This window comes from Zosterops lateralis, assembly GCF_965231275.1.
Source record: "Zosterops lateralis genome assembly, chromosome: 2".
NCBI lineage: Eukaryota > Metazoa > Chordata > Aves > Passeriformes > Zosteropidae > Zosterops > Zosterops lateralis.
Genome location: NC_139763.1, coordinates 33,994,807 through 34,019,141, shown reverse-complemented (window position 1 = coordinate 34,019,141; position 24,335 = coordinate 33,994,807). Strand labels below are relative to the sequence as shown.

The following is a 24,335-nucleotide window of genomic DNA, read 5'->3' as shown; positions in this document are numbered from 1 at the left end:
TAACCTTCTTCCAGTATAACTCTAATTATTTTAAGTGGGGTCAGTGATATAAAATCAATAAGGAGAGTACACTGAATTATAGATTCTGAGTGTGACGTTCAGGCAAACTGTCATGACACATGGCTCAAGATAGATGTGAATTCTTGTCAGGTGATATCTGAAATAGAGTTTTGGTTGAATTTTCACTGAAACTGCCTATTCTTTTGCATAAAATATTACAGATGATGAGGTCTTTTTGAGGAAAAAGAGAACTTAAGAAATTAAAATTTATTTATTTTTGTCCCATACTATTTCCATAGTTTTTTTAAGAAAATAATTGAACCATGATTTACTTCTTGTCTTATTCACTCTCTTCTCACAGAAATGCACACAGTGGTGGACTTTTTAACACCTTCGGAAGCCTGTTGATTTGGTTTTTTGTTTGTTTTCTTTTTAAATACTGTAATTTTGCAAAATTGTTCATTATTATTGTACTGATTTAGATAATAAAAAGCTATGTATAACATGGATAGTACAAATTTGCCTAAAATATCTTCCAACTTACTTTTCAGATGAAGCTGTGTAATTTTTTTTAAACTGAAAGTGGAGAGTGTTGTGTTGTTGACTTACCAAGTACCTACAGGTTTAGAGACGGAGTGGGAATGACAGCAGACAGCCTCTCTTTCAAAGTCATGTTTATTGAAGCCTTTGTTCAATTTTTAAACTCAAAATAAGGCAAAACTGAAGCCAGAGCTTCAGCTGCAGGCTTGCATTGAAAAAACCTACTGGATATAATTAATGCCTGTTGTGTCATTGGGGGACATATGCTGTAAGAAGGAGCTGGATGCAAAATGCAGAGACACTGTGGAAGAGAGACCTGAGGGGCTGCCCCTGCCTGGACAGCTGCCCCCAGCAGTGGTGTGGTGGGTGTCCTTCCCACAGGCAGGGGTGCTGCCAAGCAGACTCCCCTGAGAAGCTGTAAGACTGACCCTGGAGCAACCATCTCTGTAACTGGGCTAAGGAAGAGAATGCTGTCCTCCCTCCCCCGAGAAAACAATCTTTTTCTTTATTTCATTCCAGTCTTGTGAAATAAAAGTACAGAACTCACATGCCTTATCAGGAACTGTAGTGATAGGACCAGGATTAGTGGGTTCAAACTGAAAGAGATTAAATTTAGCTAAAAGATATGGAAGAAAATCTTGACTGTGAGGGTGGTGAGGCACTGGAACAGGTTGCTCAGAGAAGCTGTGGGTGCCCCATCCCTGGAAGTGTTCAAGGCCAGGTTGGATGGGACTTTGAGGAACCTGGTCTAGTGGAAGGTGTTCCTGCCAATGGCAGGGGGGATGAACTGTATGGTCTTTAGGCTCCCTTTCAACCAAAGCCATTCTATGAGTCTAAATAAACAGTTTGTCTAAGGCTGACGGGTTGTGTTGTTGCTTAGATGGAAATCTGAAGACTCCAGACTCTTGTCTTCCTCTCCATCTTTGAGGCTCATCTCTTTTACCTGTAACATGATAGTCTTCCATCCAATGGGGTGCTCAGTTCCTCTGCCCCCCAGCTCCTTTCAGCCTATGTACACAGGTGTGCCCTTTTTGATTAAAGTACCAGCACTTTCTGCTCCAGACACACAGGGCAGCCATGAAATCCATGCTGAGCAGAGGTGAGCAATCTGTGGTGGAAGACTACATCCTGAGCCATGCCAGGCTAATTCTATGTGAACTTTCTTTTCTTTCGCCTTTCTGGAGTGGTTATTGTTTTTGCTGCTCCCTTTCTCATTCTTTGCAGAATGCTCACAGTGGAAGTGTTACCTTTGCTAAGAAGTGAGAGAGCTTTTCACAAGCACCCCAGGTGTAGTTTTCACATGCTGTAAGTGCTGTGCTTCAGTGCTTAGCTTCTGTTCTAAACTTCAGTCTTGTCCAAAGCATTGCTGTGCAGCATTGCTTCCTACCACCTGTGCAGCAGCAGGATCAGGAACAAGTACAGAAGAAATGCTTGTGGAGAACAGCTGCAGGAGAGAGCAGCGTCAGCAGAATGCAAAAATGGGTGCAGAGGAGTGAACTGGGTGAGAGAAAAAGAACACAAAAAAGAGGAGGGGAAAGAGTTCGTCAGGAAGATGAAATGGTGCAATTCAAAGGTGTAATACCAGAGAATATTAATAGGGTAAGGCAAGTAAGTGTAGCAAGACAGATCTCAGTACACCTAACCTAGAATGAAACAATGCTTAAATCTCTAATTTCACTGCAGCCTGAAGAGAGGCCAAATATTGCAGAAGGGGGTTCATTCTATACATTAGTTAGTTCACTCAGAGCTAATTCAGTTCTGTGAGAATTAATTAGTAAATCAACACAAACCCTCTCAGCCATCTAGCCCCATCAACAGCAGATTTTTTTTAAATTTTACATTTGTGACGTGTCTTGGGTTTCAGACTTACATTCACAGATGAAGCAAACCAAACAAAACGCCTCTGTGAGTTCTTGTAGCACAAGTGCCATTGCAGAGGGGGGTTGCATGCTGCAGGACAAACTTCAGAGACAGGCCTTCTCTCCTTGTTCATCTAAGTGGGATACTTTTGGAGGAAATTTTAGAGGCTTAGGCTTTTCCCTTGCCATCACAATGGGTTTTCAAATTAAATAAGTGGAACGAGCAGAATTAATTTTTCATTTTTGAAGGGTGTGTATTCTCCACTTGAGAACAGAGGGATAGCATTTCACCCTATATTTGAACATCAGGAAGTTGTATCTCTCTTCCAGAGCTTCAAGATGTGGAATGATGCTGCAGATGCTTAGTACTGGCCAGGCTGCCCTTTGAAATACCTGGTTTTTACCTGCTGCATCATGATAATCCACTGCAGATGCTGCTGCTGTAGAATTAGTATGTGCTCATCCATGTGCTCCTGCTGACTGCTAGCATGGCAGGAAAAGATAAATTCACTCTTGTGGTGCCTTGCTAGCAAAAATATAGTGATTCCAGCCTGGTGCTATGCTACAGGAGTGCTAAGGTTGCACTATGTTCTCTAGTCGTGGGAGAGTTTTCTTACCGATGCTGTAAAAAGGAGTAGTTGGTAGACATACACGTGGTGGCAGGCATCAGGAAAGGCAATTATGGACTACCATGACTCACCAGTCTTGAACTAGGCTTCATCCAAAGAGCCTGAGACTCCCCCATTCCTAACCTGCTGTAATGATGGTAGGGTGTCAGACCTTCTTTTTACTTGAAAAGTGCTTGAATTCATCCAGGATATTGAAAGGGAAGTTATTCGACAAGCATAACCAATTGTCCTTTGAGTCCTGCTGGTCGTTGTGTCAGCAAGCCCTTTTTGCTCCATGACACCATCCTTAGCACTGCTGTCCTTCTGACCTTGATTGTCCTGTGGGAGGGACAGAACTGACTCACCGAAGTGTGGCTTTTAGGTTGGATTAATGGTGCTGCTGTTGCTTACTGATATTGCCCAGAATTCAGTTTTCCAGGTGATAAGACTGGTGTATCACTGAGCACTTGGACCTTGCTTGCGGAATCATAGCACAGGCATTGTTTGTGTAAAGAGATGGAAGGGATGGGGATTGCTTGCTGGGATGTTTCCCTGCAGTGGACCGAAGCTGGACAGATATTAGTGCAGATTGCATGAAAAATTCACATGTGACTGAATGCAAAGAGCTTTTAATTTAGGAAGCTGAGATTTTCTTAAAAAAAAAATTTAAAAAAAAAATTAAAAATCATTTTAAAAATCCATGCTATAAGCCTTATGTTCTTCCCCCAGTCTGTGTCTGCTTTTGGAAGCCTGCATTTATTGTGAGCCACTTCACCCTATTGGAGTTTAATACTAAATTAATTGTCTCTATTATGTGACTGTTCTTCTGAGACTGACTGTGATATTTGGATGGGATAATACAGTGCTGGAATTTTTTTCTCTTTTTCACCTATCAAGCCTTTTTTAAAATGCGATTTGCAGATGTATTTTTGAAAGCTTAACAGTATGTCAAATCTGTTGTACAAAGGACTGTCAGCTGCTGTTTGCTTTCTTCTGTCTTTTACTTTAATCAGGCAGGCCCGTAAATGATGTGAAAAGCATTTTTCTTTGCTCCTTCAGCTTATGCAAATCTGTTGCTTAGGAACGGAAAGGAGCTCCAGTCCCAAAAGGAGCATCTTAGGCTGATCCACTTGGCAAAAAGGCAGATTGTGCTGTCCAGAGCATAGAAAAAGAGCATTCAAACAGAGAAGATCCATCGTGTTGATGTTCTCGGAAGTGCTTTAGCCATCAGGGTGTTAAAATGTTTTCTGCTCAGTCTGAATTGATAGGTAAGCGGTTGAATGGCTGAGGTGTTTGAAATCAAAAATAAAACTAAAAGGGAGTTTTTGAGAGAGATCTTGGAGGTTTGAAATAAAAATGAATATTTTTGTAATTGCTGTGCTGTTCTTGGAAGAGAAAATCTGTTCCTTTTGTTCTCTTTCCATTACAAGAACCTTTTGTGATTGGAATCTCATGGTTTAAATTGAGTAGGAACATTATGCAGAATATTGAATCAGATTTTTGTAATAGAAAAATTATTTCATTGATTTTCTGCAATCCAGTAGCATTGAAAAATGACACAATGGGACAGAAGAAACCTGAAAATGTTGTGTTGCTATAGGGATAAAACTTAACTTCTGCTGCTGTCTGACCAATTCTATTCTTGTGGGAATGTTGTCATTGGTTGCTATGGAGTTTACTGAGGTTGGTCCTGATGACCCCAGTTCAGCAGGCCAGGCAATCATCTTTTTAAATATATTTTCATTTGTATTTCTTTCCTTCAGTGTGTGGACTGTGGAATATCTTTGCTTCTCTCTCTCTCTCTTTTTTTTTTCTTTTTTTAAATAATAATATGCTTCTCTTCTCCTTCTTTAACTGCATTATGTAAAATTTTCCTGATTTTTATCACAGAATTCTCTCCTTTTAAGTAGGGTAAGCTTTGATTTATTTATTCAAAAGACATTTAAAATTATTTATTAATATTTATATTAATATATAATAATTTATTTTAAGCAAAACCACTCAAGTGGATACATATTTCAATTGATGAATTGCACAGCCATTTTAATCTTGAGTATCCCTGACACTATATTTTAATTTAAGGTTCAAAGATTCTGCTTTTGCAAACATGGGAAAGAAGAGAGGCAAAGGAAGTTGCTGTTTAAAGTGCAGACGTGCTTCCTCTTTGTCTTATTTTGAGCCTGGGAACATGTACAAGCACTCGGAGATCAAATGCATCTATTTAAAAACAAAATGTGTCCAGTAGACTGCAAAAAGGCACAGGGCATCCCCACCCGACATAATTTTTCAGTCAAATGAAACACTGTTTTCATCTGCAAAGTCAGAAAATATTCAAAAATTTCTGCAGTCTAGCAATTTTTTATCACTGAAACTCCACCTTAATTAACTCACTCTTTGGCATGATGTCTCTTCATATTTTTAATATGAGATTTTTTTTTTCCACTTAAAATTCCAGTGTTGGAGAGCTTTTTGGGTTATGTAGAGAATGCTCTTACCAAAGCTAATTCCCTGGATGTCCCAAAACACCCCTGCTTCCTTGGGCTGCATTCTTGAGCTAATATTTGCATGTGTTTTATTGCTGTTGGAGGTATGCTGGTTTCCAGGGCTTACCCTGTCCTGGGAGCAGCTGGAGGTGGGGTGTGCTGAGCACATCTGCTTGTCTCACTCACAGGTCTCCGTTCTGTGATAACTTCTGCCATGGGGAAAGAGGGAGAAACTGTGCTTGAGTGGGTCGGGTTTTGCTGATCCCAGTTCAGAGTGTGGTGTGAGGCCCCTGGCCACCAGCTGCAGCCCAGAACTGCTGATCCAACCCTTTGTGACAGGGGCCCCAAACTCTCCTCTCCAGGGCTGGGAACTTGTCCTGCATTTTGATGACGGTAGGATGTGTTTTTCCCAGACTGTTTCAGGCTGTTTGAAGTGTAACTATCTGCATTTTGAATGGATGCATGCTACATTTAAACTCAGTTTTCTGTCAGCTTTTGGTTAAATGACGTTAAAAGATGGAGAGAATTTTTTTTTTTTCTTTTTTTTTTTTTTTCCCCAGAGAGGTATATTTTAGATACTGGTGTAGTGTGTAGCATGGTATCAAGAATGGTGAGGTAAGATCAGTGCTGGTATTCCTCTGACTCTTCTCACCCTGAGATTCAGCAGTGACTCAGATCTTTGTATGTTCAGCTCTTCCCACGTGCCTGGCCAGATGCTGTTAGAGGTGCTGGGATGGATGTGTCTATTGAGGCAAGGAGGGAGAGGGTCTGTCACAAGAGACAGTAGCAGCAGTTGGGCTGCTCTGAAGAGTACAGGACTTCAGAAGAGATTGCTCTGCTGTCACTGCCTTGGGGATGTTCCTTCAGGAGCAGATGGGACATCTCTCAGTTCACCCTTTTTCAGAGTCAGTCTGAAAAGTGGGATGAATGATTCAAGGGAATTTATTTCATCCAACACATTTTCCTCTACCCTTACTAGCTTGCTGCAACACTTCATGCCTGAGCAGCATAAAGACCCAGCTGAACAAAGACACAGTCTTTGCTCTCAGACTGGTGGGGATGTTCTGGTAGTTTAGCTGAAGAAAATGTGCTCTTTTACATCACTGTCTCTTTTATGCTTTTATTTTTATTGGTGGTTAATGATAGAGGGAAATCAGCGTCCCTGAACAGCTGAGCTGTTGCTTAAATGAGATGAACCTTGTCAGCCCTGCTTGGTGAGGCTGGTTGCTGCATATCCATGTGTGATGCTGGTGTTGGGGGAAGGTATCATCCACAGCATTGACTACTAACTCAGATCTTTTCCCTGCCATTATATCAGTAAAACCCATCTTTCATTTTCCATGGAAGTTTAATTTTCAGGGCACAAGATGAGCATGTGGTAGCAATAGACGCAGCTGTGTCCACTGTCTGATCTTTCCAGTTTGCATCAGTATACCAGAAGATGTACTGTAAGGAGCTGACAGCAAAAATCACCTGGAAATCCGTTTCCAGGTTGTTACCTGCTGCAATCCACTGTGTCAAGAGGGAAGCCTACTTACTGCTTTAATGGTTGTGTGAGGATAAATCCTTAGAGATTTCAAAGTGAGGGTGCTTAGATGTCCTCAGGGTGTCAAACTTTTGAGTGAGTGATGTCAAGGAAAAAAGTGCCAGCTGTAGGATTTAGATTTTAATTATTTTTGTTAATTTCAGGGAAGTTTAACATTGTTATTTCAACTTCCATAAAGTAAAGCAATTGTCATAAAGTAAATGCCTCTGCTTGCTCTGTCTAAATCTTCTGAGGAAAAGTTGGCTTTCACTGTAGCTTGATATTCTCTACCTTTATTTTTATAACTAAAGGACTGAATTATACTGTTTATCAGTTTTCTTTGGGAATGTTCACTTGACAGTCTTAGTACAAGTGATAATGACAGTTTGCAAGTAATTTAAATGGCATATGTATTTGTATTCTCCAAGGACTTCCCATTCTTTCTCTGTGTATTTTCAGGCTACTCAATATACCTTTGGGTTTTTTAAAAATGTTTTGTGGTAACATGATACCAGCCTCATCTCTCTCTATCTTGTCTAACACAGCCATAACATTGCATCTGATAACTTCTCTGGTGAAGGGCTTTATTTCTTTATTTTTCACCAGTAAGTAGATATCATCAAACACAGTTATTTGAGGTAGAACTTTTATGTTGGGAATCAGTGTCTTTTTGAAACTCAGCTGGATAGATTCATAAGACCATTAAAGGACATTTCTGGGAAGTCTTGGCCATAGGCTAAAGAGGAACTGTGTGGTAATTTCTACACTTACAAGGAGATCTCAATAAGGTTACAGTTACCTAAGTTCATTTGCTTTACCCACATTTATTTATTTTTTGACTTGGTTGCTAGCTACAAGTTATTGTTGGATTCCATGCACTGCTACTGAACATGTGTGAGAACTATCTTTTACCATCAAGCATATTTTTTCCTGTTTTAGTTATTTATAGGCTGAGTTCTGCTTAACTCTATCACTGAAAGCTCAAAAGCTTGTTACTTAACTTTCTAGTATTTGGGGGATTTTTTTGCCTCTTAAGTTTGATAGCAAAATAGTTACAGCAATCCTTTCTCTCACAGTGATTCCGAAATTAGTGCTTTATTCTCTGTATTCTCTGCTTTCTCATTCCTTACCTCCTTCTGTAGTGTGGTGGGGTTTTTTTTGTTTGTTTGTTTGTTTTTTTGTTTTTTCCCAAAACATTTTTCCCCATAATTTGCTCCTGTTTATATTTTCTTCCAAATAATCTGAAGCTTCAGGAGGCCCAAAAGAGCATGGTTGAGAGATGCGTGCTGCCTGTTTTCTGATATACTTGGAATTAAGAATATAGATCTTCTGCAAAGACTTAGACATTATTCTGTAAGGATGGAGATGTGGAAATGGTATCTCTGCTAGGACTGACAATCATCTCTAGATACTAAAGCAATGTTATTAGTAGGGCACTGCTTACCATGCAGTTGTATGGCTGAGAGCAATGGTGCAGAATTCTGACATTTCAAAAAAGGTTGCCAATTCCTTTTTTGTGAATATTTTCAATAATAATCCAGTTCTGAAGTTAAATCAAAATGTAAACAATGCTAGAAGAGCTTCTTTTTTGGGGCCTTGATTTTTCACATGGGCAAAATGTGAGAAGCAGCTCAGTGAGCTTCTCCACAGCACAAGCTCTTCTGAGCAGGTCAGGCCCATGTGGTGCTTATCTCCTTCAGAACTGAAGAAAAAGAGGATATCCTAGTTTAAGCTAGTCTGTGGCCTTGCACTAAAATACTAAAAAACCCCCTCCAATCCTGGGACTGATATCTCTTGATCCTTGGACATGGTGGGACTTGGTACTGTGAGGCTGAAGTTTGTTTCGAGACAGGGATTTTCTTGCTCTGAAATCCAGAAAAAGGAACTGAGAATCGGGACAGGCGTTGCTCTCCCCTGCTTAGAAAGCTGTGTGTGCTCATCAAACACCAAAATTTAGCAAAACAGTTTGCTGGTGTGTATGATTCTCTTTCCTCAAGGGAGAATGTCAGTCATGAATGCTGAATGTTCACTAATTAAACTAGTGTACAACCAGGAGAACATGTTCTTGTTCATGCATTTTTACTTTAATGCTTTAAGGATGGGTCATAATCCAAAGATACCAAAAAGAAAAATGTTATTTCAGAAGTAATGCTTACATGTCTTCTGCCTGAGAAGAGCTGTCCTGGGAAATCTCATGTAGGTAGAGAACTGAAAACACAGCTTTGTAGGAATTTAGTAAGAAAAAAAATTCTCAGTTTGGGTAAATGTCCTCATATAACTATAATGATGAGTATGACTAGAGGATTTTATTCGGTTCTCATTTATGTAAACTCTTAATCAATTTTTTTTTTTTAAGTAGGTCTTTGAAGTTTCTTCTGTTCTCTGCCATAAAGGAATCTCTTAAAATATTAGCTCTCCTACCCAGTAATTTCATCTGTTGAAAACTCATGACTCTTAAGGAGGCAAAGCTATCCAATTTCGTGTCTTGGGAATTTTAGATTTTCTTAAATTACTTTTTCTGAGCTTAGGGGGAAAATAAAATCTGATTTTGCTAGCCCTTCATCATTGTACATGAGAAACAGCTGTTGTCTTTTGGAGCTTGTTTTATCAACAAAGATAAAGAAGCAGAGAAAAACCCTGAACCGGTTCCAGCTGTCGCCCTGCCATTGCTGTTGTCAAAACTCCTCTGCCTCACTTCTGGGGGGACAGAGGGGAAACGTGGATCACGCCCTCGCAACGTTTGCAAATGTGTCAAAGCTGGGCAGGAAGGAGCAGCTTCCTCTTTCATGTCTTGCTAGATACTGGAGTGCAAAGGCTGGAGAACAGGGACATTGAACTTGGCCAACAGAATGCCAGGCATGTGGATACCTTTGGCAAAATGGCAAAATCGAGCTGTCAGCAAGCAGCCTCAAAACAAGAAGACATTTACAACTGTCTGTGCCCAGTGGCTTTTGTTTTCCTGCTTTGAAAAATGCTGATCTTTGGGAAATCATGCTAAAGGACTTAAAAAAATGTTCCTTCCTGTATTACTTCTCACAACCGAGAGGGCAGCAGAAAGCTTTTGTTTCTTACAGGCCCCTGGCCTGTTAGTGAAGGTTTCCCAGACCTGTGCTGTTTAAATAGAAGGCAGTATAAATCAACTGGGATTTTGGGTTCTATTTTTAAAATGTTTTCTAAGTATTAGAAACAAATCCACATATAGTCTAAAGTCTTATAGTCTGAACATAGTTGATGCTCCTGTGAAGCTGTAAATATTGAGGCCAAAAGCATGCACGTGTGCTTTCAGCATCTGGATCATACAGGCTGCATCTTCAGAATATTTACTTGTAGTGCTGAGGAAGTGCTTGGCTCTGTTCAACAGCAGGGGCTCAAGTCATTGGTGGACCATGTTTTAGGAGGAGGAAGATATGTGGACTGGGGAGAGGGTGCTGATACTTTTCTTGCTCGCAGTGACACCTCTGCTTTACACAGATAGTTGCAGTAGTTTTTGGTTTAGAATGGCTGGCCATTTTTCACTGTGGGTTTTAGAACATCTTTTGTAGTGATTTCTTGGAGTTCAGTGCTTTGTGGCCATTTGCCTGTCCAGTGGGAGAGAGGACTATGGGCCCATTGACCCCACCCCCAGCATATCCCAGAGCAGCTGTACACTGGGCGTTTCTTCTTTGACAGGGAGGCTAAGAGGAGGAAAAGTTTCAAGTTGGAAGGAGCCTCTCAGTTAATCAGTTTTCTTTTTTAGCTAAAGCTTGATTTATAGATACCCAGACTCATATATAAAGTGCCTATAAATATAGGCTCATCTGTAGATGCTCTGACTACTTGGCAGCTCAGTTTCCTCTAGGGTGAAACTGATCAGTCTGAACTCCTCACAGGACTTTTTTCCAGCCATGGAAGTTTTTTGGCATGTGTTGATTTATTGAAGGGAGGACACCATGTTCTTTGCCTGTCTCTGATTTGAGAACAATTGTGGTTCTTGTATTGGAGCTTGATCTGGGTGTAGGCAGGTGTTGGGCAAACATCCTGGCACAGGTTTGCCAGCCAGCACTTTTGTCAGTCCTGTCCTTCATCCCTTTTCTGGCAAAGATCACAAGTTGCACAATGCGAGCACTGATTTGTTTATTTATTTATTTTAACAAAAACTGATCAGTTCAGGCTGGGAGCAAGGTTTGGGCTGGGCATTCAAAAAGAAACAGACCTATGAATCTTTCTGTTGATTATTGTTTATAAAGTTGTTGGCAAGCTCTCTCCCTATGTGGTACATTAACTTTGCAGCTATGGGTTGGTACACAGGGTTGGTCCCTGGAAAAAGACAGATAATCACTCCTGGTTGCTTTCTCTCCTTGGAGGTAAAGCTGCTGTTTCTGTGGATCTTTCTGCAGGAATCTATGATTAGGCAAGAGAAAGGGAAGAGATGTTTCTGCCAGGCCAGTAAAAGTGCAGTGAGTGGTGGGATCACCAGCCCACACCAGCTGTCTTGCAGTGAGTTTTTGTCAAAGCTGCATTGGGATCTGCTTGTACCCTTCCTGTGTGTGGGGATGGAACAGGTCCACATGGGGAGAGTCACATGCCAAGCAGGGTCCTGCTCCTCTGGGATGTGGATGCTCATGTTCCTTTCCTCCTGGTTAGAGCTGGAGGCAGTGCTCAGCTGCTCCTTGCACCATAGGTGTATGGTTTTTCTCTGGTAAATGAGGGAAAATAATCTGCAGAAAAAATGAGACATTGATTAGAGATATTACCTTAAAAATCAATATTTTTTTGACTCCACTGAGGGGAATGAGTAGATCATTATGCAGAAGTGGGTGACTTGAGTTATTCCACCCCATGTTTTCTTCCTAAATTTTTACATCATCACAGAACAGGTAAGGTTGGAAAGAACTAGAGTGGCTCATCTGGTCCAGATGACCCTGCTAAAGCAGAGTCATCCTGGAGCATGTGGCACAGGATTGCAGCCAGCCAGTTCTTCAAAAGTTCCAGTGAAGGAGACTCTACAATTTCTCTGGGCAACCTCTTCCAGTGTTTGGTCACAGATGGCCCAGATTTCTTCCCATTGCTGTTTTAGGTTCAAAACCCTGGGCAGTGGCAGCAGTCAAAGGTTTATGAAGATTGCCATGGCCCTGAGGAGTCTATCATCAACTACCCAAAGCAGATCTGGATGTCCTAAGACATGAAACACTGGAGACTGCTGGCAGCTTTTGACAGCCTGGTCTCCTGAGGATGATGTGATTGTAGAAGCTGTAATGCATAAAGTTTTGAAAGCACATTGGCTCAAAACTGAGCTTTAGAATCATCCTTTCCTCTATTTTTGATGTATTTCTGGTATCCAGCAGTGGGGGAGGAGAAACATTTTTCAAGTCCTAAAAGTAATAACAAGGGTGTTAGTCTCAAAAGTTTAAATAAAACTTGTATTTGGAAATCAACTGAGTTTCTGTTTGACTGTTTTCCTTCTGTTTTGGTTGAAGGAAAACTTCCCATTTCCCACAGTATAAACAGTTGCCTGCTCTTCATGTTATTCATTTGTTTATTGTGTATGTAGTAACACACATAAAGTTATATCTATGTGTATACATCTACATATCTATATGTATGTATGTATTTTCTAACCAGGTGCAAAATGACTGCTCAAGTAACTCTGGAAGATGCCTTGTCCAATGTGGATCTCTTGGAGGAATTACCATTGCCAGATCAGCAGCCGTGTATTGAGCCCCCACCATCATCTCTTCTTTACCAGGTACTTTCTCATTATAGGAAAAGGTTTTTCCATTTTCCAGTGTTGTTAAGAAAGAGTATGTTTTGCCCAAACCAAAGTCTGTTTACATTGGCAATATATATAAAAATTCTTTTCATACAAACATAGAATGGGTTGGAAGAGACTTGAAAGATCATCTAGTCCAACCCCTCTGTCATGGGCATGAACACCTTCCACTAGATCAGGTTGCTCAAAGCCCTATCCAGCCTGGCCTTGAAGACTTCCAGAGATGCATCAGCTACAGCTTCTCTGAGCAACCTCTTCCAGTGCCTCACCACCCTCACAATCATTTCTTGCTAATACCTAATCTAAACCTTGTATTTGAATCCATTCCCATATGTCCTGTCACTACATGCCTCTGTACAAAGCTCCTCACCAGCTCTCTTGCAGGACCCCTTTAGGTCCTGGATGTTGCCATAAGGTCTTCCAGAGCCTCCTCTTCTCCAGGTGAAAAATGTCAGGTTCTCAGTTTTCTTCCACGAGAGAGATGCTGCTATAGAAGACTTAATTCCGTGTTTTCCTTTCTCTGCAGCCAAACTTCAACACTAATTTTGAAGACAGAAATGCATTTGTCACTGGTATTGCAAGATACATTGAGCAAGCTACAGTCCATTCTAGCATGGTAAGTAGCTGTTCTGATACACACTTTTGTATTATGTAGAGTAAAAGGAGAGGAATGTGTCTTCTTGCTGTTCATTATAAGAATTATGGTCACAGAAAACAGGTTACCTACAACACTTCCAGGAGGAGGTAAGATGAAAAAAAGTGTGGCTTTTCTTTTTTTTTTTCAAACACACTTCCTAAAAAAAAAAAATTAATTGTCTTTCCTCTTTGAGCAACTAATGTTCAAAGGTTCCCTTTTTTCATGGCATTCCTGGTAAATTAGGAATAAAACATTGTATCCTTCTAGAGGCCAGTTCACAAATGGCGAATGGGCAGATAAAGCACATGCTACTGAAAATTATATATGTTTACATCAATCTACTTTTAAAATTATTTGGTTACTCTTTTACCTGTTTTGATTGTTTGGATATTGTTGTACCTCTCCTTTGCCTTGTGAAAAATTGTTCTTCATGTGCTGACTCTCATCCTTGTGCATTCCACCTGGGGTCCCCAAATTTAAAAAGAATAAACACCATCCAATCATCCTCCCTCACCCCAAGATTAGCATTTCTATTTATACTTATAGATCACAGTGTCATTAGTTTTGGGAAGAACACGTAAAGCAGTCTGATCTGGGGAGATAATAATTGATGATGCATCATTCAGCATGCAATATATGTGTTTGTACATATACATTCTGATAAGAGAAATAGGTTCATTTGGGCAAGGGCTTGGAATGACAGAGGACACATAGATATAATAATCTTGTATTGCAGTTCCTAATTATATTGAGTGTCTTCCCTACAGAATGAAATGTTAGAAGAAGGTCAGGAATATGCTATCATGTTATACACATGGAGGAGCTGCTCAAGAGCCATTCCTCAGGTAATGGACGAAAACTCTACTGTCATGCAACATGGGAACTTCTGTCTTGTTTTAGTGTGGAGTTACACCGACAGAGATTTGTCAGTGAGATCCAAGTGGAGTCTGCTTTGATTCCTGAATTGTTAAACTGGGCATGCCATAGAACAGTGTCTTTTAGCCCTTTGGGACCAGTTGCACTTTATTTTTATTTTTTTAATGAGGCATCTATAGGAATACCTCATGTGGTTTGTGTCTGTCTTACTTTTTGGTTCAAGAGTAGTATAGGAGTAATGTGCTTTAAAATGAAAACTTTTGATTGTGGAATCTGCTTGAGGTCAACATTTCACTCACGAGGATGGACTCTTCCCATTCCCCAGTTTATTACTTAAATTCAAAACAACTAGCATAGCACATAACAATTAACATTCAGGTTAAACATGTAGGTTTCTAGACACTACTGCTCCCAGGTAACCACCTTCTCTGTAGTCAGAGCTACACATTGCTTTCTTGATCCGTATACAAAAGAAACCCCTGCTGTGAATAGGGCAAAAGTCAGCTTCGAGTGTCTGGGAGTGGCTGTACAGGAGTGAAGTGGGAAGAATATTAAGAGGCGTCAGAAAACTGAACACAATTAATACCATGAGTTGACTCCTTTCTTTTTAACAAATTTGTAATGCAATTATTTTTTATACTGAAGTGCAAGGAAGGCTTATCCTGGTTTAAATTTTTAAAGTGGAAGTCAGGTAACCTGTTTTGATTTACAGTTCTGGCCCTATTGTAGTGCATGATTTTGAGCAGGTGGCTTAATGTGGAAAGGTTACACTCTACACCCTACCAGCGGTGTTTGACAACTAAATCACTTGCTGTAATGTAGTAGGAAAGTCTTAGATTGTTTTGGGGTTTTTTACACACAATTAAGCTTAGAAGATTAGCATAAGATTACCTAACCTGGAAATTTTTGTCTTTAAGTTTGTCTGTTTAGGATGATAAGGCATTTTCTCAGGATCTTAGATGCTGAGGCTTTTTCAGACAAAGTTCCAGGTATAATAACCTCTTTAATTATCCACAGGTCAAGTGCAACGAGCAGCCTAACAGAGTAGAAATTTATGAGAAAACTGTGGAAGTTCTGGAGCCAGAAGTCACAAAGCTGATGAATTTTATGTATTTTCAGGTAAAAGGAATGGAAACAAAATTTGTCAGTAGGCTTGTAATTTTATATTTCTGCTTTGTATACTTGATATTGTGTGCTCAGGTGCTGAACCTAGTCATTATATGTTAGAAAAAGCACACCATATTCTCTCACAGAAGGGCAGAATTTTTAATGCGTATTTTAAAAACTTAAGTCAGTCTCCATTAAGACTTTCAACATAAAATCAAAAGTAATTGCATATAGTCCCTATGCAGCACATGGGGACAGAGATCTGTCACTTTAGCAAGAAAAGAAATATAATGTGTTTCACAGGTATACTAAAAACATCTCAGCACAGAAACAATTTGCTGGGGAATGAGGGATCCACAAGTCTGGACAGCAGAGCAGCAGGTGCAACTTTGCTATGGCCATTCATAATTGAGGCAAGCTAACCCAGTTGTTGTGATCTGCCAGCCATCCGAGCTGGAGAATAGCAGTCTGTCTTGCTTTCTCCTCCCTCCTGGCAGCTTGCCATCTATTTCAGTGGACTGAGGATGTTTCCAGGCATTATTCAGAGACGAGGCAACTAGAGCCTGTGAGACCCAGGGCACACAGGAAGGAGGAGATTGTTGTACTCAGTAAGACCCCCGGTTGGGGAAGACAACAGGAAATGTTACATTTCATTCAATCTCCTTTCATTCAAGCAAGATTAGAGCTCTACACTCAGAACAGATTCCTTTTTACATTTGAAGTTGCTTTTTTTTTTTATTTTTATTTGTAATCTCCATCTGAAATGGCCTCGACGTGCGCTTGGAAACAAGCCCTCAAATAAACATGTGCCAGGATGACTTAAGAGAGCTGGCATGTACAGTGTGCTGCGAGTTTTTGTTTGTTTTTTTGAAGAGAGCATTCCTATTATTTGCTTTTTAATTCATATTATATTTATATTGAATTCATATTTAGTTCTTCCTCACCAAAGAGCATGAAATCCCCCTTTTCTGAGGGGTTTTAAACTTCATAGAATCACAGAGTAGTTTGAGTGGGAAAGGTTCTTGAAAACCATACAGTCCAACCCCCCTGCAGTGAAAAGGGGTATTTTCTACTAGATCAGGTTGCTCAGAGCCCCATCTAACCTGGCCTTGAACACTTCAGGAATGGGGCATCTACAGCTTTTCTGGGAAACCTGTTCTGGTGCCTCACCACCTTCACTGTAAAAACCTTCTTCCTTACATGCAATTTAAATTGACCCTCTTTTAGTTTAAAAAACATTACCCCTTGCCCTATTTTTTATTTGTACTTTTAATTAATTTATCTGCAAAGGAGAACCTTGGTTCCTATGTCAGGCAAGCTTGGTGGCAAAAATCACTGGTGGTACTTGAAGCACACATCAGGTACGCAGAGGAAGAGCTGAAAGGCCTGTACTCATGCCTTGCTAGTTTTGAATGCTTTTTAAACATTTTGCTGCTTTGCTGAAGCTTTTCACTGGACCAGCTCTAGGCACATGATGAAACTTTTTCCCTGGAAATGTCATGGCTTTTATTCTCTGTTCTTCTGTCTTTTTCCCTCCATTAGAGAAATGCAATTGAACGGTTTTGTGGGGAGGTGAGACGTTTGTGCCACGCAGAGAGAAGGAAGGACTTTGTGTCTGAAGCCTATCTGATCACACTGGGCAAATTCATCAACATGTTTGCGGTGTTGGATGAGTTGAAAAATATGAAGTGCAGTGTGAAGAATGACCACTCAGCTTACAAGAGGTGAGTGGCAAGGGGCAGCAGGACCCAGGCCTTTGCTGCCAGGATTCAGGCCTCCCACGAGATGGCAGCAGTTGCTTTTTTTCTGACAGCTTTTTCTTCAAAAATAGTCTCTTCAAGTGTGGGACAAGCTACCTTGAAACTAGGGATGGTTTGACTGCAGTTAGGCAGTTGAGTACATCCATTTTCTTTGTGCTGTTCTTCCAGCAGCAAAAGGTTTTTCTGCCTTTAATGCCAAGCTGTCAAGTACTTACGTCTTGGTGTATGCTAAATGTAATACATATTCTTTGCTCAGTAAAGCTTCTGTTTTTGAGTTTGAGAGGAAGCTGGCTTTCTGATCACTTGTGCTACTCCTATTCTGATCTATTCTATTCTTGGCATCAATTTTTGACATTTGTAGCTGAGACTTGTTATTCTTGTTCTTAAGATGTTTCAGCTTTGCTGTTCGAAATCATTGTGATTGCAGGTATAGCAGGGAAGGGAAGGGGTGAGATACCTGTGGCCAAATTTTGTACTTGAGCTACCAGGTGGTATCAGGTATCTTCTGTTGAACACGGTGGTCAGAGCAGCAGGGCAAGATGGCTTTTATGCCAGCTCTAGCATCTGTGGCCTTTAATGCACAACACTATTCAGTGAATGACTAGCCAAATTTACCTGTGTTGCTTCTACTTATGTGAGATTTGGTTTCTACCTCCACCTGTTGTAGTTGTTGTTGTGCGTGGAGACCTTTTAAACTTACTTGATTTGCCTTTCTTTTTTTTTTTTTGGAGACGTGTTTCTGGAGGCTAAACACTTGTTTTCTGCAAGACAGACTTTTCCTGGGTTGTCAAGTGGCTTGGATCTATAGAGCCACAGCTGCACTCAGTTGAAGGATATAGCCAATGTTTTTTCATTTGTGTTTTATTGGACCTTCTAAGTAGGGGTGTAGTGAGGAATTTGGGATAGTAAACCAGTTTATTTTGCATAAATTAAGTCCATCTTTCTCTTCTAGTGGACTTTTCACCTTTTTTTTTTTGAGGAGATAGATTTACTTACAAACAGTCCTGGCCAAGGGAAATATAGTTTTTCTTCTGTTTTTAAAGAGCTGCTCAGTTCCTGCGGAAAATGGCAGATCCTCAGTCTATTCAAGAATCTCAGAACCTTTCCATGTTCCTTGCCAACCACAACAAGATAACACAAGTAAGCATGAATTGTCTCCTTGCAAGTTACCTAATGCTTTGCAAAAGTATTAAAATAATTAAAAAAGCTCTTCCAGTTTGGTAGTAACTTTTTTCCCAGTCAGTGTAACTAGTTAACTAATATCCTTCTTTTTTTTTTTTTCTCTAGTCTTTGCAGCAGCAGTTGGAGGTGATTGTTGGCTATGAAGAGCTGCTTGCAGATATTGTGAATTTGTGTGTGGACTACTATGAAAACAAAATGTATCTAACACCCAGTGAGAAACATATGCTTTTGAAAGTAGGTTTCTTTTGGGTACAAAATTTAAAAAAGAATGTTGAGGCAGAGCACAGGTGTTTGAATTCCAGATTCTTTCTGGTTGTTTTTGTTTTTTTTAAAAGGAAGCAGATTAAGCAAATAATTTAAATTACTGCTTTTCCCTATCATTGTCTTTTTGTTGTATTACATGCTAAAATTATTGAAACCTTTTAATCCATTTTTGTTTTTCATAAATTGAAGTTGACCCATTTGAACTGCATCCAATTTGATGGAATTGTGTTTCTATGAAGTATAATGACAGCAGAAAGGAGCTACTGCATTTTATTTTAGATATGTGGCAAGATTGTTTAAAAAGCTTTTGGCAGTGAGGCTGTATGTCAAGTATTTCAGGGAACAGGTATCGAAATTAGGATTAGTAAATCAGTTTAGTTAGCTGGAGTATGTACCTGTAATGAGAGGTTGCTGGAGTATGAAATGTGGCTGGCATTATCAGCTACATGTCTTGCAGTGGAAGAAAAGTTGCCTCATGACAAATATTTTGTGTCACTTCAATGTTTAACTTTTGAAGAGCTCTGTTTATAAGGAGTAAACAAAAGTCTTCTGAAACCACACATGAACTCTAGAGCATTTATGTTCTATCTACAAAGGCATTCAGTGTGACTTCTGTAAGTCTCTTTGCTTGGCTCCTGTAAATACTAAATAGAATCCAAGAATATGCTGAGTTGGGAGGAACCCATGAGGATCATCGAGTCCCACTCCTGGCCCTGCACAGCACCATCCCCAAGGGTCACACCATGTGCCTGACAGGGTTGTCCAAATGCTTCTTGAACTCTGTCAGGCTGGTGCTATGACCACTGCCCTAGGGAGCCTATTCCAGTAAAGAACCTATTTCGTTGGGAATAGGTTCTTCACTGGGAATCAGGCTTCCCTGGCGCCTATTCCTCTGGGTGAAGAACCATTTCTGATAAATGTCTAACCTTATGTTAGTTAAATACCTTGGACAAAATGTAATTAGATTTTTTTTTTTATGCTTCTGAGCTCTTGTGTGTATAATTCAGACAGGCACTGAAAACCAGAAAAGCAATTGCTCAGAGATGTTAGATCTAAACTTCTGTTACCAAATCGGTTTGCATGTACAGAGTTTGAATAAAGTGGAAATAAAAAGAAAAGCTCTAAAAATAGCCAGACTCTCGTTTCAGTGAGATTTTTTTTTATGCTAAACCTTTATACAAATAAGGAGCATCTTTTAAGGGTAACTGATCAGACTAATGTGAATGTAAAAACTACTAATACAGATAAAAAAAGAATAGTACAGAAATGTATATATTTGAAAATGTATTCTGTTTGAAGGAGGTTGGATGTTTCAAGACTGGTTTTAAAATGTTACTTTTTAAATTAAATGAATAACAGACTTACAGGTTTTTACTTCTGAGGTCCTTTCATGGAAGGCTGATTTTTTTCCTTTTTCAGGTGATGGGCTTTGGATTATACCTGATGGATGGAAGTGTCAGTAACATCTATAAGTTGGATGCAAAGAAAAGGATAAATTTAGCCAAGATAGACAAGTACTTCAAGGTTGGTTAAGATGTGATTTTAAAGGTAGTTTATCTTGAATTTTAAATATATTTAAATAGAAAAAAAAGATCACTTTGGATTATAATATGGGTAAATAATGGTTTCCTTTCACTATGATTTGTGTTACTAATTTATCTAATCTGATTTGTTCCCTGTGTACAGCAGTTGCAGGTTGTCCCACTGTTTGGTGACATGCAGATTGAACTTGCAAGATACATTAAGACCAGTGCCCATTATGAGGAAAATAAATCCAGGTAGGAGGGAGAAAAAAACAGAATGGAGCATCTGGGATGGGGAAGATCTGACCCTTGGAGCATATTTTCCTACTCACCTGTTAGTTCATGGGTCTGTGGTAATTACAAGATTTTTTTGGTGTGGGTATTTCACTATTAATGTAATTTGTGTAATGGATACAACTAAAGAAACAGATGCTTTAAAACCTTCCTATGCTGCTGAGCTCGTTCTTTATGTATTTATGACATTTCTTATAACCTGGGTTGGAAGTTTTATTTATACTAATTTAGTTTTTATTTTTTCCTTTAAATATGAAACTCTTTAAAAGAAATGAAGGATTTTACTAAGCAAGGTGAGCAGTAGTAGTGCATGGGTGAATAGGCATGTGTACATTGCACATGGAGCAGCAGCTTAGCTCGTCTTCCTCCCTCTTTTTTTTTTTCTTTTTTTTTTTTTTTTTTTGGCTAGGTGTGCAGCACAGCAAAATGGTTGGAAAATGCAGCCAATTGTGGCATTAATGGATCCATGGGTTTTGGTTATTGCTTTGTTTTAGTGAACCTTTCTGTGCTCTTCCAAGACGTTGCCTCCATGCAGTTACATGAATTTAGAATATTGTGCTTTGCATTTTAATTCCTGCAGAAAAAACCACATAACTTGCATGTAATTGCTAGGAGAAAATCAATGGCAATGGGCCTACTGAGCTACTAAAAATACGAGGCTACTTAACGTGATGTTCTTGGTAGCATGTTTTTTGTGTGCCTCTTCATAACATGTTAATAGTACTTGATAATGTCTTTTTTATAGCTGGGAGCATACTATACACTCTTCAGAGTTCAACAAGAATAAACAAAAAAAATCTGCAGGTGGCTAGATGTATCTTACAGCCTATACCTGTACTTCTGCCCTACCTTTTAATCCTTTTTGGTCTTGTTCCTAAGTGCCCTTGAAGAGAAATGCTGGTTTGTATTTCATGGCAGCAGCCTTTAAAAAACAAAAACTCTCAAAACAGAAAAGAAAAACTACAGTTTTTTCTTTAGAATTGGAAGAAGTGCTATTTGAACTCAGAAGGGCAGTTCATCACTAGTGGCTTGTGCAGGAATAGAGGTAGATGCGTGAAGAGAGAAAAAGCCTCAAACAACAGAGAAGGAAAATGTGTTAAAAAAAAAAAAAAGTAATGCGTTGTGGCATTGTGGGTCTTTCTTTGTAAGTTTGCTGTTTATTGTCAGAACTGATTTAGGTCGGGATTTTTTCTCTTCTGAACCAGATGGACATGCACGTCTTCCAGCAGCAGTCCCCAGTACAATATATGTGAGCAGATGATCCAGATCAGAGAAGACCATATGCGCTTCATATCTGAACTGGCTCGTTACAGCAACAGTGAGGTGAGTGGGGTTAGAGTTACCTGTGCAAATTGCACATCACTCATTAACTTAGTTAATGAGTCACTCACTAAGTATCTGAAAAGCAGGTAAATATCTGGCTAGCTAAATAGCAAAGCTTGGCCACCTGAGTCAAGAAAATCTGTCTGCAGGTCTAATCCCCATTCTCTGAATTATATTTGCAGTATTTAAATTTAACATAATAATGACACATCATACAAACTCTAACATCCTTCTGCCTCTTTCTTTCTATGTATCTCAGATTTATCCTAGAAATTTTAGTATGTCTCATTTAGAATATATTGTCTCGTTCTTACTCCAAACAGGTGTTTTTAGCAGTTTAAATAAAACTAAGTTAAAAGATTAGTAGAATACAGAAATGCATATGTATACACACACTCATACATATATGGCATGTAGAGACAACAAATAACTATGTATGTCGTATATAATTTATATCTTGAATTCATCTGCAACAATATTGGTCATTAGGGACACCAGTGATTTCTGTCTCTTGACCAAAATCTGTGAAGTTTCATAAGTCTCTAGAAGAAAAAGCTGATGTTAGATGGTAAAGCAGGTGTTAGTATATGATGCTGTTTTAGTGCTTCAGTCAATGTAGAAATTTGTCTGTGAATACAGCATGTTCTGATGTGAATTTGAGTGTGGGTTTTTTGGGGATTTTTTATAATGTCTAGGTGGTGACGGGGTCTGGGCGACAGGAAGCTCAAAAAACAGATGCGGAATATCGGAAGCTCTTTGATCTCTCTCTCCAAGGCCTGCAGCTTCTCTCCCAGTGGAGTGCCCATGTCATGGAAGTGGTATGTAACATGGGAAGTAAAACCCGATGAAAGAGAGGTGGCTTGGTGAGGTTAGACAGAATAAAATAGCTTTGCTTTACTGGACTGAAAAATGCACGTTGTGTTTTCAAAGGATCACAGAATATTCTGAGTTGTAAGAATCTTATTCTCTTAGTTTCCCTCTTCCTTCACTTCTTTTCTCCTTCTGCTTCAAACCTCATTCTTAGAGGATGGCACATGAAGTTCTCAGAGTCTAGGAGTAATGCTGCTGCTCTGAAGATCCAGTAGCTCACACAGTACGTTCCACTTGTTCTATTTAACAGCTAGGCTGTCACCTGTGAACCTTCACCAAGTGTTTTAATGTCACTCTTGATACAAACATTTGGTAGACTAAGACTTCATCATTTCCTTTTAAACATTGTTTAAAATTATATTATTAGAAACATCTGTACTGACATGCAGTTACTGAGGAGGTGACAGAGCAGCTCCAACTGGCTTTGTTTAGACATCACCGCTGAGTAAATTGAAGCGTGTATGGTTTTAACACAAAAATGGATGGGAGGGCTCCCATTGGCTTTAGACTGAGCTTTGAGTCAAAAGGAAAGTGTTGCATCGTGTTGCAACAGTGTTTATCATGTCTAGGGAGGTTACAGCCTCCGGCAGGGAAACAGAGGAAACAAGTCTCTTTTGTTAAGCAGAAGAGTCCATTTTATTCCCCCCCCAACCCCGAGCCAGGGAGGGAGAGGAAGGCAAAGAGAGCCAAGGGCAAGAGAGAGAACCCCACCCCTGTCTCCCCTTCAGTAGAGGGGCTGGGGGCAGGGCAAAGGGCAGGTAAGGGCACTGACATGAAGCCAATGGAGACACACTGAGGGGGAAGGAACCACAACGCCAAGGTCATTGAGGGATGGGGCAGAACCGACCAAACCATTGTGTACAGAGCACACTGGAAGTATCCCCTCAGGCAGGAGGGGTAGCTGGGGTCTGTCTTGCCAAGGCCAGACCCTGGGGATTACATTGAGTCATGGAAGGGACTCCACAACAAAGTAAATGCAGGAAGAGGAAAATGTGAGAGGAGGGTGAGGGAGCAGAAATAAAGAACATGCTGAGTTGTTTTTCTATATTCTAATAATTTATTTTAAAAACAGATGCCAGTTAGAGAAGTGAGTGTGCTTTTTTCCAATAAGAAACTGCTTAAGGAGAAATTGAAGAGGAGGAGGCAGGAGCCCTTATTATACTGCAGACATTGGATAAAAGCTGTGTGCCTTAGCTGAACCAAAACATGTTCTAGGGAGGGTTGAAATGTGACTTTCTGTATGAGAGAAGTCAGACATGCTCCTCTTCTGCCTCAGTTGTCTCAGGGGGCATGAAATAATTTGCACTGTGTGCAGTCACAGTGGGCATAGCTGGAGAACCAGTTTTCTCTCTCATTTGTATTTTTAACTGCAAGTGCCTCTTTTAAAAGCCAGTAGATGAATCATGCTTTTCCCTGTATTATCGTATTCCTATTTAAATCTGCAGTGTATTTAAGGGTGAAAACCTTGTTCTCCTTTTCTCTTCTTAAGAGAGGTTGCTGTTATCTATTCTTTGCCTCTGCAGCTCCTAGACTTGCACCCTTTATTTCTGTCGTCAGAAATTACTCCATCCAGGGTCTCTTCACAGTGAAAACCTTCTTATTTTATTATATCTCTGAAGGAAGTCTCTCATTCTTATCTCTCTTTCTATCCTACTACTCATTCTAGGACAAATTTTCTCCGAGCATCACAGCAGGTTTTTTGGCTATTCTCACTGCTTTTCATTGTCGTTCTAGT

At 39.8% G+C, this 24,335-nt stretch overlaps 2 protein-coding genes across 4 annotated transcripts in view; both read left to right on the top strand.

The window, feature by feature from the left end:
• Positions 1-12,702, top strand: part of TUBGCP5 (tubulin gamma complex component 5) — a gene marked incomplete at its 5' end in the record, with an annotated part of 49,154 nt that extends 36,452 nt beyond the window's left edge. The window contains one exon of the transcript XR_014589284.1: positions 12,617-12,702. The remainder of the gene's footprint in view (positions 1-12,616) is intronic.
• Positions 1-24,335, top strand: part of CYFIP1 (cytoplasmic FMR1 interacting protein 1) — an 83,695-nt gene that overhangs the window by 13,982 nt on the left and 45,378 nt on the right. For all 3 annotated transcript variants that reach the window (XM_083854627.1, XM_083854629.1, XM_083854628.1), the window contains exons 2-12: positions 12,617-12,740; positions 13,291-13,380; positions 14,169-14,246; positions 15,295-15,396; positions 16,927-17,108; positions 18,188-18,284; positions 18,432-18,560; positions 20,010-20,114; positions 20,277-20,368; positions 21,613-21,730; positions 22,426-22,548. In XM_083854627.1, the coding sequence (XP_083710753.1) occupies positions 12,624-12,740; positions 13,291-13,380; positions 14,169-14,246; positions 15,295-15,396; positions 16,927-17,108; positions 18,188-18,284; positions 18,432-18,560; positions 20,010-20,114; positions 20,277-20,368; positions 21,613-21,730; positions 22,426-22,548 (1,233 nt within the window). In that variant the 5' untranslated portion in view covers positions 12,617-12,623. The remainder of the gene's footprint in view (positions 1-12,616; positions 12,741-13,290; positions 13,381-14,168; positions 14,247-15,294; positions 15,397-16,926; positions 17,109-18,187; positions 18,285-18,431; positions 18,561-20,009; positions 20,115-20,276; positions 20,369-21,612; positions 21,731-22,425; positions 22,549-24,335) is intronic.